Below are 15,057 nucleotides of genomic sequence, written 5' to 3'. Positions count from 1 at the left end.
TATCTTCCTATAGATGAGGGGGGTTAGAAAAGGTTGGCACTAAACATAACGCACATTATCTTACTTCTCAGGTTTCGGACGCTAGAGATAACACCTTAAAAGTACAGGACTAACTCATCTAAATTACAAAAAAACCATACCCAACCAGCTTCAAGAAGCTGTCCCGATTATTCAGAGCCCTTCCAGCTTAGTTTACTTATTAGGTACTTCGAAAAGTATACTTCCAGAGCGTAGGCAACAGGAAGCGATGAACTGTAATAACACTCGAAATCACTTCGTTTATAATCATACTGCATAACTAATCCATTTATTTTAAGAATCACAACCGACACTGATTGTTTTTGTCCTTGATTGCATTTTTTTGCATTCGAAATGTTTATAATGATTCAGTTCAATTATTCTAGAATAAAATAAACTTTCGATGATTACGACCAGTTTCATCAGGTGCCCTGATATATATATATATATATATATATATATGACTCCGGATACTTCGCTGTTTACAATGTACAAATTTGTCCTATTTCTAAGGTCATTCAAATTATTCCTTAATATATTGTTCTCTTTTCTTACACTCATACAAACGTTATACTGTAAATAACACACTATTAAAATAAAACCCAGCATAATAGTAATAATGATTAATAAATATAACCACGAATGACTGTTCATATATTCAACTAAACTACTTTAGTTATAAAATACGATCATAAAACTATTTTACATCATACACGCATATAAGAAAGTATGAATATGAAAATCTGTAAACAAAAATAATAAATGAAAACTATTAGTAAGAATGATTGTAGTTCTTACAGAAAATATAACAGTAATTTATCCTGGTAATGGATTTTAATACTTTGAGTGGAACTTGTTCTACTTGTTATTTTACAAAGGAATCGAACAATAACAGATTAGGTTAATTTATATAGTCTTAACACAGACAAAAGAAATTGGATAAATATCGAAAATGTGGAGGGTATTAACTATAGATTAATCTCTTTTTGAATACCGGTAGAAACCAAGGAGCATTAGACAGTTGTTTCATTTTAGTGTATGGTTTCTCAGTAGTCCGTGCTCGTGAGCTCGTCAGAGGTCGAACCTAGGGACCTTTGGGTTTCACAGTGAATGATAAACCAAATGCACCGCTAGGTTTGTAGTCAACAATTCATAACTAATGAATAGTTTTATTTTGGTTTACTTTAAAACAACTTAAGTACAGATTATCCAGCACCATATTAGATATTTTAGAATTTCGAGTTAACTACGCGGTAAATGAACTTTGCTGAGTTAAAATTTATTAATCGAGGTTATTTAAAGTGAATTTAATTCTGAGTTACTGTTGTGGATCTATTGTAATTTAATATCAGATAAACAGTAAACAAATTTTCCATACAGGGTGAAATGATTATCTAGAACAAATTTCTAGTTTGTTTGTAGTAATCGTTTGAATCTTTCCATTGATGTTTAGGACTACAATTGACCAGTCTGTTTTAGCATATATGCGTCCTGTGAGGATGCCCTCGACATCGCCATTAAGTCACAAGCATTTTAGGCAGGGTTGAGTGGTGACTGATCGATTGCAAACCTAAACATCAGTGGGAAGATGCAGACGACTGATATAAATGGATTAAAAATCACCACATTGCATAAGCCAGTACCTAACTGAACACATTAAGTGCATAACACGATAGCTTTTGAGGCAGAGAGTACTGAGTTCGAGTCCCGAAGTGAACATCAACTCTGGGATCCAGGTACATTCAAGCGACAAGTCCAAAGAGGGATGAAACACGTCTCTTGGATTCCAACGCTAACCATGATTGAATTCCACTTAAAAGCTTTCAGAATTCAAAAAAAACTTTTCCTAGTGAACGATTGAGTTGTAAATCAGTTGTAGGTAGGTAATTCATATAAGACTATCAACTTCGCAAAAAACATCCAAAGTAAGGATAAGTTCACTCAAAAAAGCCTACTTCTCATTGCTCTAATCAAATACCAGAATGTATGTGCAAATAAGAGAAATTTGATCTAGCAGACAAAGTATCTTTCCCTAAACGCCAAAGGAATATAGTCATACAATTATGATAACAGTACAATGTATCAACTTCATTTCGAAAACCTCATTTAAGTATGCATTTATTTATAATTCAGTTCCAATATCAAAAAGGATTTATCACAACAATCTTACTTCATAATGTTCATTATATAACCTATGAAAATCATCATTACACAAGTAAACCCTAACTCAATGACTATCAATATGTATACATTAATATATATCTAGGGTGAAGGATCGTGGTTTCCCGTTGCTGAGGAGTTTCACACTAAGACGAAAAAGCTCTCCAATGATTCCAGGTTTTCAATGATCGGTCCATGATTTCAGTGGAATCTCCACGGCCCATACTAAAAAGATATATAAAATAGTGTATACTTACCCAATAATTTTCAACATATTCAATCCTAAATCAATACATGATCTAGCATGATCCACACGAGTTTCTGGATAACCAGCAATGCATAGATATTCATTAGCATTTAAACGTACACGATAACATGATTCATTTTGAGCTAGATAATCAAAACATGTGTAGATATCATTGATAAACGAAATGAATTGTTGACAGATCAATTCATGATTGATATTTGTGTTCGGTTTCAATGTCGATGCTAAATTGGAACTTAAATTGGATAGACCAACCAATTCAGCACTGAGAAAACTATAACAGGAAAATTTGAAAAGAAAAACAGACAGAAGGCAATAACAATTTTTCTTATTTGAAGATTAAAAGAAACAAATTTGAACAATAGTTAATTAGCGATGACAGACATGATCAATTCAGGAGACCAATATGTTACGGTCTGAACTATGTTAATAGATACAGGCAGACCTCCTGGTTTCGGGATCAAGCATTAGTTATAATAAATGATTAGAGATGTTTGTTAAATTGTGAGAAGTTAATTCTAGTAGAATATTTGCATTAATTCATTTTTTATAAATTTCAATTATTTAGTCACATTTGTTCTATTTAAATTGTATTTTATCATTGTAAACTAATGCTATTTCCTTTCCTTTGTCTCCTTCTTCTTGCTAATTTCCTCTCCCTTTCTCGCCCTCTTTGTTTCTGTACCATACTGAATTGGTTTGAGATTCAGCTAGTTGGATCGATGTATGGTTGCGTCAGGTTATAACGTTGACGATGACTAACTTACTGAATAAGAAATACAGTTATTCCGATTAGTGTGTTATCCAATTTTTAGCACAATTCTTATCGTTACATAGATAAGAATAAATTTAATTTTTCCACAATATGAATACATATATACCTCATTTGTAACATATGTACAAATATGGATGAACAGTTTAAAATGGATTTTGTGAGAAATCGAAAGTGCATTTATTATGAACTAAGTGAACATTATCAATATTTGATTATCAGAATGGGTTTTGTGGAGATTTTAGAAATTTCGCTGGTTGAAATCATGAGTCAATTGCAGCTAGACTACCATGGAAAACCTTGAAGCACTGGACGGTCGTTTCGTCCTAGTATGGGGCTCCGCAGCAGTGCGCATCCACGGTCCCACACCCCGCGAGATTCGAACCCAGGACCTATAGGTCTTGCGCCAGGCGCTTAACCAACCAGACCACTGAGCCGGCATCCAACGGTGTTAATGTCTAACTTCAACCAATCCACGAAGTTGCGCCACCGTACACCATTGTCTTTAGTGAGTTCCTATCTCACAACAGACCTTGTTGAACTCCACTGGTAACAATATTTGAGTGTTGAAATGATTGGAATTGATAAAAATGTTTATTATGGAACCAAACAGTGAATATACGATGATACTTAAGTTAAATGAAAAGAAATACCTTCTCGTGGTACATATTATGGGTCAGAGTATGAAATGTGATTCAATGCAAAGTCAAAGGTGTTCAGTGTATCTATATAGTATCTTCCCACTTTAACTCTCAACTCTCAATTCCAACAATGAATTTCTTAAGTTTATAAACAAAATAGTGACAAAGCTTCATTCGGTTATGGTTGATATCAGTTGATGATGAAAATGCTCTACTACGATGATAACCCTAACTCATAACGCTAATCCAACTCTGAATAATATAAACTTAACCATTTTCCTTTACCCTAAAGAATAAATCGATAGTGTAAGTGTTAATTATTCATTTCAAAACAATTATTCCAGTGTTGTTTTGTTACTTATTATTGTAAATTATTTTATAACTAAACACTGGTACCTGGTTGGCTGATAAATCACTAAAGGTCATCAGTATAGTACACTTTTGTCACTCATAAGAAATGTGAATAATTAAAATGATAGTTATACATTAATACACCACACAAAAATATATAGCTCATTTGTCAAGTACAAATTTATATACATGATTTTGAAATACACTTCTTGAGAATGAATGACTATATGTGTTGTAATTCAACTAGTTAGAACTGAATTAGATGATAAAAAAGCTGAAACCACTTAAATCAAATGGTTGGAAGTCAAGTGTTTCAACTTCTATAAAGCTTTTTCGCTTCATTGAATGCGTTAAATATATATTCATTTTCTTTTTGACTCCGGTTAACCTCTCACATAATATTCATTGCGGTCTCATTAATTTTTCATATGATGATTGTATGATAGAAATATGATTAATTGACTGTAAACATTCTTATCATCTTTATACTAATATAAAACCTGTAAAAAAAGTCTTTTTGTTAGATCCTATCTACATTTACACATCGATTCAAATTCAATTCAAATTATGAATACAATATAGCTTGGATAAAAATGAAGAATCCCATAAGTAATATTTATTAATCTAACTGGTGGTCATCGACGATTAAACCATTGATGCTAATCGCATCCTATAGATCAAATAGTAATGTGACTATTAGTCTAATCTACTTAACATTGTCTGCACTGCACTGAGATGCTTGGCTGTCGAAGGTAGTCAGTAGACTTAGGTTTTATGCTAGTTGACAATAGTTATCAAGATCTACTTGAGGTTTCGAAGGGATTGATAATCCTTATGTGATTCAAACTTGTTTCACCCAGCTTCATAGTCTTAGACATCATCATTAGGCGCTTCGGGAGGTGACTAACCTCCTAATACATGTATATGTACACTAATCTGAGAGCCCTATTGTTTATGTAAAGGCTAATGACGTAATCACTAACCAAATATGTAAACCGAAATAGATAAAACTAGGTTAGAATTCCACAAGGGGTATCAGTTGCCTCAATATTTTATATTTGCCTTAACGACGAGTCCAGACTAAAAACCAAGAAAAACATGATGTGAAAAGAAAGAAAATCATGACGATAATAATAGTAATGAACTCACGTCACATTACGTAAATAGATTACAAGTGGTGAACTCCAACTTAAATGTCCATTGATAAAATCATTTACTAAGTCATCAGCTAACGGAGCTGGAACCAAACACTTACTCAGTCGATGCTATTAAAAAATACATTGAAAAGATTAATAATTTACTGTAAGAAAATGTTAAAGAAATGTTGAAATTTGAAACAAAAATAAATTCGATGGGTATATTGAAAAGATTAGATAACCACCTGGTTCATAAGTAAATGTTCATTTAAAAAAATGTAACCATTATAGCCCAACTACTGATTACTAAAAACTAAAAATGACACCTTGAGACAAAGATTGTACGTTGGTTGATAAGATTATGAACATTAAACAAATGCAAGAATTAGAAAAATCCATCCAAATTTTCAACCACTGACAATGGAAATGTAGTATAATAAGTAATGCAGGATTGAGGTATATAGGACTATCACGCAATTTACTAAATCTACTTAGTATTTAGTACCTGAGTTTAACATTACTCATTTAATAATTGTACCATCCACAACAATTAACACTTCGAAGATATTTAGAGCTAAATACTAACAATTAATACCTTCAATCAGAGAAGTTCATGTTTTTCACAATCATAACATAGTACACTGTTAACTTTTACACACAGTATCCTCCTCGCATTGATAGGCAAATGAAAATCTTGCTTAGACTATAATTCATGGACGACCTTTGAGTGAAATTAAAGTGAACTTGAGACGACTCTCCGACTTACTAGGGTTCAAAAGAAGGTTAATATTTAGTACGAGAAATTAGAATAACAATTTAAAGTTAGAATTTGTGGATAGGAATTAAAGTAAGGGTTTTCATCACGAACTGACATCAGTTATAATGCCAAAATGCTATTTAATTATTTGGAGAAATGAATTTAAGTATTGTATGACACTGACAATTACTGCTTATTATCTTTAAAGCAATCTATTTTAAAAATTTCATAAATTAACGCGTAACTTTATTATTATGAGTTAGTGATTAAAAAAATATACACCTTTTCTTATGTGACCAGTAAGTGATACAATATTTAGAAATCTATGGTCCTTAATACAATAGTGACGCTTCAGTATTCATCGAATGACCCTGACTCGCGAAAAATGAACAGGTAATGGTTTTCCAACATTTGATTGCTAATTACATTAATTTACAATTTGTCTTACTTTTAGGCAGGCGTAATTAATTTAGTGAAAAAGATTATTGACTAGACAAACCATTTCATTACTTGTAATGTAAGGATAATAATTAACACTAGTTTATCTGATAAGCTATTGTTACCATAAGACAACAACTGAGTAAATCAAGATATGACATCGTTATTTTACATATTGTTAGTATGGACACCACCACATAAGTGACAGAACGAAATGCGTAATCAGTTTTTTTTAGCAGTCTTCTTATTTTTGCTGGTGGCTTTAGTTGAGATGCAATGCGAGCGAGTTATGGACGCACAGAATCAGTGAGAACCCGACCAAACTAAGATGAAACAGTTAATTCTTACACCCCCATACCACACAGATTGCTGCTTCTTAGTCAGAAGCTCTACAACTTACATCGTGTCATGATGAATTCTAGCTTTAAATAAGTAAACTACTGAACTGCATAAATGTAGAATATAGTTATATAATATACCCTTGTGGGCCAGGGTAATTATACATTGGTCTTCAGGAGAACCAGACACCATCCAGACCTTCACGTGACAACCCAAACAGTACAGATCAATCCCGTTTAACAGGAAAGCCAGACACCACCCAGGCTTCAATTTTATAACCCGAACGGTACAGCTCAATCCCGCTTCACAGGAGAACCAGACACTGTATAGGCTTTAACGCTACAATCTGAATAGTAAAGCTCAATCCCGTGGCGCAACCACACAGGTACCAAGCACCCTGGTGGACCATTCGCACCATTCATATACACATTCACATCACATGTACAGTTATTCCGATCAATGATCGCGTGAATCAATTATGCACAGCACGAACAGGCCAAAGCTAACCTATTCCGCTTACACGACAGTCAAACTCATTTATGTTAGCAATGGCGACATGCCTTACAATGTCCCAATGATAATGGCCCTTGAGAACATTGAAAAGCAACCACCAGTATGAATGAAATCGGTTAACCAGCAAAGTAATTTTGTGCATGAACAGTCAGTAAAACTTGCCAAAGCAATGCTGAACCATCCACAATACCAATGGCAAACCTCCAGTCTCATATGAGACCTTCAGCTCTACATAGTCATATAGCTTATAGAATATACTGTACTTATATATAACTGTTAAAATACGACTACGCATCAAACACGTTTCAAACATGTAGGATTGAGTGATTAGATCATTGTGCAAAACAGCTTCAATAAATAGTTTATTACTGACCTTTCGACTTTCACTAATTTATCCTTGAAATATATATCAAGTTCTAATTTATAGATGAAACAATAAACCATAATTCACATATGAATGTATAAAAGGTGATGTAATTTCCTGTTAGGAAAACTGTCAACATGATAATTCCTAACATGGGAGTTTGATAGTCACCTCTATATTCCATAAATTTAAGTTGATTACCGGCCTTGAACACAATGAAAGTGGATGATACAACCGTTTCCTGATCGGAAATCAAGAATTCATTAAGTTAAAAGGTTGAGAAATCGTAAACAATATATATATATATCTGCTATGAAAAAGTCAGTGTGGCGCACTCCAACATACCAGATGGAAAACCTATATACTATGAAGTGTAAGGCTTGAAATAAAAACCACCGGCGGAAATTATGCTCCTACACATATATAACAAACAATTACTAGATGAACAGTACAATGCCTGAAAATGCTGGATACTGCATAATTATTGAACACTGAGAAACAGATGGATAACCACACATCCAAATTATTTTTATCACAGTTTCAAATTATACACGCGTTCTTCTCTCGCTCACTTAACAGTGTGAACCCGTAAATTCCGCCTCTCTCATAGAAAGAATTTAACAGCTACAGGTCTATTGACAATTACGACGGCTTAAACCAAATGAGTTACAATTTTATGGTCCTCAAATTTACTGTCTCAGGTTAGTGTATGATGGAAAATCACTTCAAATAAAATAATGAAAAGATTTTATTAATGGAAGTGTTTGTTTAATGTACTATGCCAGTTAGTCTATTCTCTATCTATCTGTTTATTTACGTCTTATGCTTTTTTTTAGTATGTATCCATCGCTTTGTTTAGTATGTTATGTGACATTTGGTACTGAAGTACTACTGTTATCATATACCAATGAACTCTTAATATTGTGATTACTGTCTTGGTTACGCCTAGAGTTACGCTATATAATAATAATCAACCCCTTGAATAATGCCCTTATCTTGTAAATTAAACACCAAAATCAATAAAGCTGAGTCATATATTCATTTGTCAAGACTTATTAAAGTGTACAAAATACACCTATTAAATATTAGGAGAACTTCATCCAGAATATATAGGTATATTTCCAGTCTGGACAATACATGATGGAAATACGTAAAAATTTAGAGAGAACGTGAGATGTTGAATTTATTTACATCTATGTGACAATGATCAAAGCATTGTTGGCTAAGAATGAAAGACCAATTAGTTGCATTTTTTATCTGTGACTATTTATTTTGGGAGGAACTTAATAATTCACTGACGAGTAAATCTGATTCACGATAATGATCTCTTGGATTTTTGCACGAAATTCATTTACCCTTAAGGTTAAACAGAATTCTCGGATTCTACTTGATGTCAATTCATGATGAAAAAATTAACACTAACTCATAATCCAAATTCCTTACATTCATTTATAACCCACCTTAGAAAGTAATGCGTGAAGCTCATCAAGATTACTGAAGAATCACAACATAGGCCCTCCTTACAAAACTATTTATTCACTTAGTTCAGCTGGTCACTCCTGTTCTCACCTAAAATAACTTATTCGTTAGACGTTACAGGATTAGTTTTACTAATAAATTTATGTGATTTTAAAAGTCAGTTGTGTTGTCAATCTGCGGTCAACTGAAAATTTTTCAGTTTTCAATAAACATATTGTACCAGAACCTTCTGTTATTTTTTCGTCCACTTAGTGGGTAACTGCCGGGTGTTGGAGTGAAACCTTTATTGGACATTTCATTTCAAGCGCTTGGAGCCATACACAGCCGTTTACTATGAACATCTTAGAGGAACGCATTTCAACATTCCAAATGAAAAACAGAAATACAAAAGAGTTAGGGCTTGAAATGAAATGTTAGTGAAAATTACACTTTAACATGCGGCAATCAACCACTAAATGAAAAAATGGCTAAAAGTACTGTATAGAACACACTTATTGAAATTTGAAGACGTTGTGGATAACCTCAGTCGTGATGTCATATAAGACACCTAAATAAAATTTTACCTACGATAATATTTTATCACTCCGAAATTAATTGTTTATTAACTACATAGATACACAGAGTATAGTTACGGAATTTAAAAATTCTTAAACTGCCTTCGTAAATGTTGCATAACTCGGTTCATGTCATTTACTATGATACGGAAATGTACTACTCGGCTTTGAACCACTGTTTACATTAGGGTTAGTGATACTTATCGATTGCTTAAAATGAAGTAGGTCAGGTGGAATTCGGACAAGCTTCAAACTGACAACTACTTCACACCTCTATGACTGATATGATTACTAATACACGTGTCTGATGGTTTGTTCTAGTTTGGTATTGTTAAATAATGAGCAACCATAACATTCAAGATCTTGAAACTAGAAACACGTGATAGAAAGAAAATGATCCACAGTCTCTAAATTCAGTTGATTTACGACATCAGAAACTACTAAGTGGTATAAGCTGTACTGTATAAGCTGTACTTACTGACCAAATTTACGTACGAACGTCTACTTTTTTCGGATCACTTTATCAAAAATATTGTCTACGAGGGAAAGAAGAGGTTAAGACTTTGCTAGCAGAGATTAAAAATGCATGGCTGTAAAAGAGTATCTTAAGAGGAAGAGTGGGTCCTTTCCACTCTCGATCATATCACGGAACTCGGGAGTTGAAAAGCGACAGACTAAACAAATATCATATAGCCACTGGTCAACTAGTGAGTTCTGATATTATGATGAAAAAACCAAAAGGAACTTCTACACCTAAAAACCATTATCGCTAATATTTAAACTTCATTCATAGGAATACGAGATAAAGAATAAAACTTCCCATCTATCAAATTATTTCTAATATCCACTACATGGAAATAAACGAAAGAGAGTTTCAAAATTGCTTTAACAACTTCATTAAAAAAAAGAAACAGAAAGAGATGGGGTAAGAAACACTTTCATTCTTGTTTCTATTCTCCTTCTTTTTTAGGTTTCATGTCTTCTTATCATCCATTTATAAATAAACAAATGTATGGACATTAATGTGTTTATGATGGAATTTTTCGTAAGAGAAAAAAGAAATGATCATAGTGAAAGAAAAAATTTGTAAATTATGTGAAGTATAGAACATTACTATGGTAAACCTTGCATATTAATAATCAATAAAACAGTAATGTACATGGTTTCAATGTAAAAGAAAGAGAGAATAATTAGCAATAAACACAATGAACCACTTTTGTTTTTCTCTATGATAAATATAGTAACGCGTTTGATTTTATTTGTGTGTAGCTATGGATTAGTGGTTAAAGTGCATTCTCGAGTGGTGTTAAAGGTATGGGAGTGGATATCACTACCCGATTGTCTAATGGTTATCTAACTTTGATCAGTTCATGATTTCAATTAAGTTTAAAGATTAAGGTAAATCATCGACATTTTTAAACAACCTCAAAACAAATTTACTTTCTTATTTATAAGATTGTTAAAAAATTCTAATATATACTCACCAATTTTGATTCTGTCATATGTAATCGAAAAATTATAGCTTGAGTATAACTGGCTGTAAGAAATAAACGATACCGATTTCGACTAGTCCATACTGCAATTAATTGACCAATTAAATGTGCACATAATATTGCACACAATGTTGCTAAATTCTGTAAAATAAGAAAAATTTCCCCTTTCAATATTTTGACATATATATATAAGGATCATTAAACGTTCTCTTATTTACGTACAACAAAATGTGTACTACTATTAGAAAAGTATTAAAAATAGCAATTAGACAAATGAATACAAGAAACACTTGTATACAGTTCTCGTCATCAAGGTGTAAACCTAAACTACAGTGAGATGTTGATGTCAACACCATCACTATCACCACGAACATTGACTGAAAACAAAAACATGAGTAAAGTAGTACTCATCGCTTACTCCAACTGTTTAACCAATTAGATCCATGAATACAATGTTTAACTACTTCTTTGAACTAAGACTATGATATTTATTGAATTTCAGTAAAGAATAGTGAAGTTTTATAGGTTTTGCTGAAGAAAAAATTGACGAAAGATTAACGTAGATAATTAATGTCAAATATTATAAAAAATGGAATTGGATGTTTAAATGAATCTAAAAAAAAATTAGTTATGTTTGCTTATAATTCACTCTCTGGCCTAATCTCTTTACGAGTCGAATTCATGTGTGCTTTGGAAAAGTTTATAGAGTACATTTAATATTTCGAGCATAACTAGTACCCAATGATGTTTGTACATAACACTTAGGTACTTTATTAATAAAGGCAATGTAAGAGTTCTATCTCAAACTGAAGTAGCAAATTTAGTCTGTTACATCCGTTTGAACAATTTGGGCAATTGTCGGAAATAAATATTTAAAACTCCCGACAGTAGGTGCGTGATGTTACTTGGGATTTCTTTCTAACTATCAGTATCCAGTGACCGAACAACATATAACATTAGAATAAAACATGAAAAATAGAATGCATGTCATAAATAGATAACAAATGTCAGAATGAGTTTTGTGGAGAGTTTTAGAAATTTCATAGGTTGAAATCATGAGTCGATTGAAGCTAGACCACCATGGAAAACCTGGGAGCGCTGGACGGCCGTTTCGTCCCAGTATGGGACTCCTCAGCAGTACGCATCCACGATCCCAGTGGTCTAGTGGTTAAGTGCTCGCGCGCGAAGCCAGTAGGTCCTGGGTTCGAATCTCGCGGGGCGTGGGACCGTGGATGCGCACTGCTGAGGAGTCCCATACTAGGACGAAACGGCCGTCCAGTGCTTCCAGGTTTCCCATGGTGGTCTAGCTTCAATCGACTCATGATTTCAACCTGTGAGATGACAAATGGTTTATTTGTTGAAAAGTCATGGTGTAAACTTTAGGAAAGTTTTAACACATATTTCGTGATGTTAACTAATAACTCGGATTTATTAACAAAAATAGTCAATATGTTTAATATAATTCCAGACTAACTTATTTCGCCTGGGATGTTGTTTATAATGTAAATAATTATAATTTTTTATGATATGGTTGGGAACAATACTCCACAGTGTGAATAATCAAGAACGCAATATGGATTAATCTGACTCAAAGACAGATCAAAACAGCAAGTTAAAAAGTCCTACATAGTTAACAGGACTAGTAATTACCTTGACTTCATATGTATACATGGTCATTTTGTATTCTCCCTGAGGTCGCCGAAATGGCAGTCAACAAAACTAAGTATCACCATCCTAACTGGTAAAAGAAAATCTGACCCGATATGATTCAAGGAATCATACAAAGTCATATCTGGCACAAGTGTGTATCGACCCAAGAACCCATCAGAACTAAAATCGGCACAATAGGAGAGGCGATCAACAGATTCGAAAGCAAAGTAGAGATTAGTTTAGCAAAGATGATCAGCTTGACGCCTGGAACATATATATAGGCCCAGGTTACCATAACACATTGCCACAAAGAGATGAATTTAGAATGTCAACGAACTCGAAATGACAATGTGAAGGAGTGAACGTCGACAATATGGTTCAGGAAAGCATCATGGAAAGGTATGAAGGAATACTGGGACTCAGAATACAGAGTTAGCCACAAGTAATGTAGAACTTGGAACATAAGTGTATCGGTTCAAGTTGCCACACGACATCAGCATAGTGAGACATCAGAGAAGTAGAAATAGCAAAAATGTCAGTGGTAGTAGAAGAAGTTAGACAAAGTATGGGATTTAATTTGGACTAGAATAGAAGTATAAACACTGTTTATGAGCCTGAGAAAATCAATAGTTGGTTATTATTATTATTGTTAATTTATCATTTATCAAAAGAAAACTTTCAATTCACTGGAAAGATATGGGCAAGAAGCACTAACCTCGCCGCAATAATAATAGAAAAAATCAATAAAGGACAACTTACACTGCGCCATAATATTCCCCGATGATCAGTCCACCATAAAACAGGTTGTATTAAAGTTGCTTTTTGAATCCATTGGGGGCATAATGATGAATTTACAAAGATTATATAATTATTCCCAGTATCAGTATTATTAATTAAATTCGATTTTTTTATCAGTGTTTCAGAATGTGTTAACCCATAATTAAGATTGACCAATACAAAATATAGAATTGACATTATAATAGTAAGACCATATCTCCAATACTTTGACCATATACTATCTACATCGAAAAATCCAAGAATAAGAATGATACTGAAAATAAGTAACCAGAGGTTATCAATTAAATGGTTGGTATTTTCAAAATCAAACAGATTATTTTGATGAACAATAGTAATTTGATTCATGATGAATGAAATAGAAGTATCATCTGAAAATAAAAGATAAGAACAGAACAGAATTAGAACTTTATAACGAAAATAATGAATACTTTCAGAAGAATAAACCCAAAAATAATGTATATATGTACTCATGAATTTAATTGCCACTTTTCAGACATGTTTTTGGAGATAAGCATAATTTACTGAACTCTACAATAGTTCAAAAAGAAACAAAATAAACACTAAAAATAATTAGGAAAAGAGAATAAATGATAACTAGTTAAAGTTCTCTTATAATTTACAAGTTATATATTTCCAGCATCCCTATTATGAAACTTCGTCAATTCCTAAATCCATAACCTCTCTATACAGTTTAAACAATTGCATTTTTAGTTATTTCCCAAGTACTTGAAGAAGCCACACTGCAAGTGTAAAAGCTAATTATACTACCCAGTTGTTCAAACTAAATTAAGTAGAACGGGGCTAAAACCTAACACTTAGTGGCTGAAGGTAGAACGGACTAACCTTTAAGCTACCGCCCCACGGCTTAAATTGATAACCAATAACTTCACAAACTAGTATCGTAAAACTTTTCAAAACTATTCTTATTTTCGGCAGCAGTACATGTTATTAAGAGAGACAGTGCCCTAGCATGAACTGGATTGGAAATTAAACCACTCCGATTGGTGCAAGTTGACAACCTGATTGATTTTCTCTTTCTATTTGTTTAGAAACACGTTTATTTTTAACACCGCTTGCTAATTGATCCTGCTATATAATATTACTACTACGGCATTTGTCTTGGTAATTTCAACACGTTAAGCTGATACAGTATGGTAAATTAAACAGATGCATAAATGTCGGGTTCTACGTTATTTGTGACTGACTGACCGACCGATTATTATGCTTACTGCGAAACCAATGCCGATACGCTGAATCTTGGTGTCAGAAACTATTCTCATGTCACATATATAAAACATTGTATCTTTAATTTCTGTGCATTTCGACCTG

At 33.0% G+C, this 15,057-nt stretch overlaps 1 protein-coding gene across 1 annotated transcript in view; it reads right to left on the bottom strand.

Annotated features, from left to right (window-relative positions):
• ADCY5 (Adenylate cyclase type 5) overlaps nt 1–15,057 on the bottom strand; it is a 94,907-nt gene that overhangs the window by 70,529 nt on the left and 9,321 nt on the right. Inside the window, exons 3-6 of the mRNA XM_051217910.1 lie at nt 13,690–14,096; nt 11,272–11,421; nt 5,357–5,472; nt 2,436–2,717 (exon numbers count right to left, since the gene is read on the bottom strand). Coding sequence (XP_051064345.1) covers nt 2,436–2,717; nt 5,357–5,472; nt 11,272–11,421; nt 13,690–14,096 — 955 coding nt within the window. The remainder of the gene's footprint in view (nt 1–2,435; nt 2,718–5,356; nt 5,473–11,271; nt 11,422–13,689; nt 14,097–15,057) is intronic.

This window comes from Schistosoma haematobium, chromosome 7 (genome assembly GCF_000699445.3).
Source record: "Schistosoma haematobium chromosome 7, whole genome shotgun sequence".
NCBI classification, from domain to species: Eukaryota; Metazoa; Platyhelminthes; class Trematoda; order Strigeidida; family Schistosomatidae; genus Schistosoma; species Schistosoma haematobium.
Note: the sequence above shows the minus strand (reverse complement) of the source record. Positions and strands in the feature narration are given on the sequence as shown.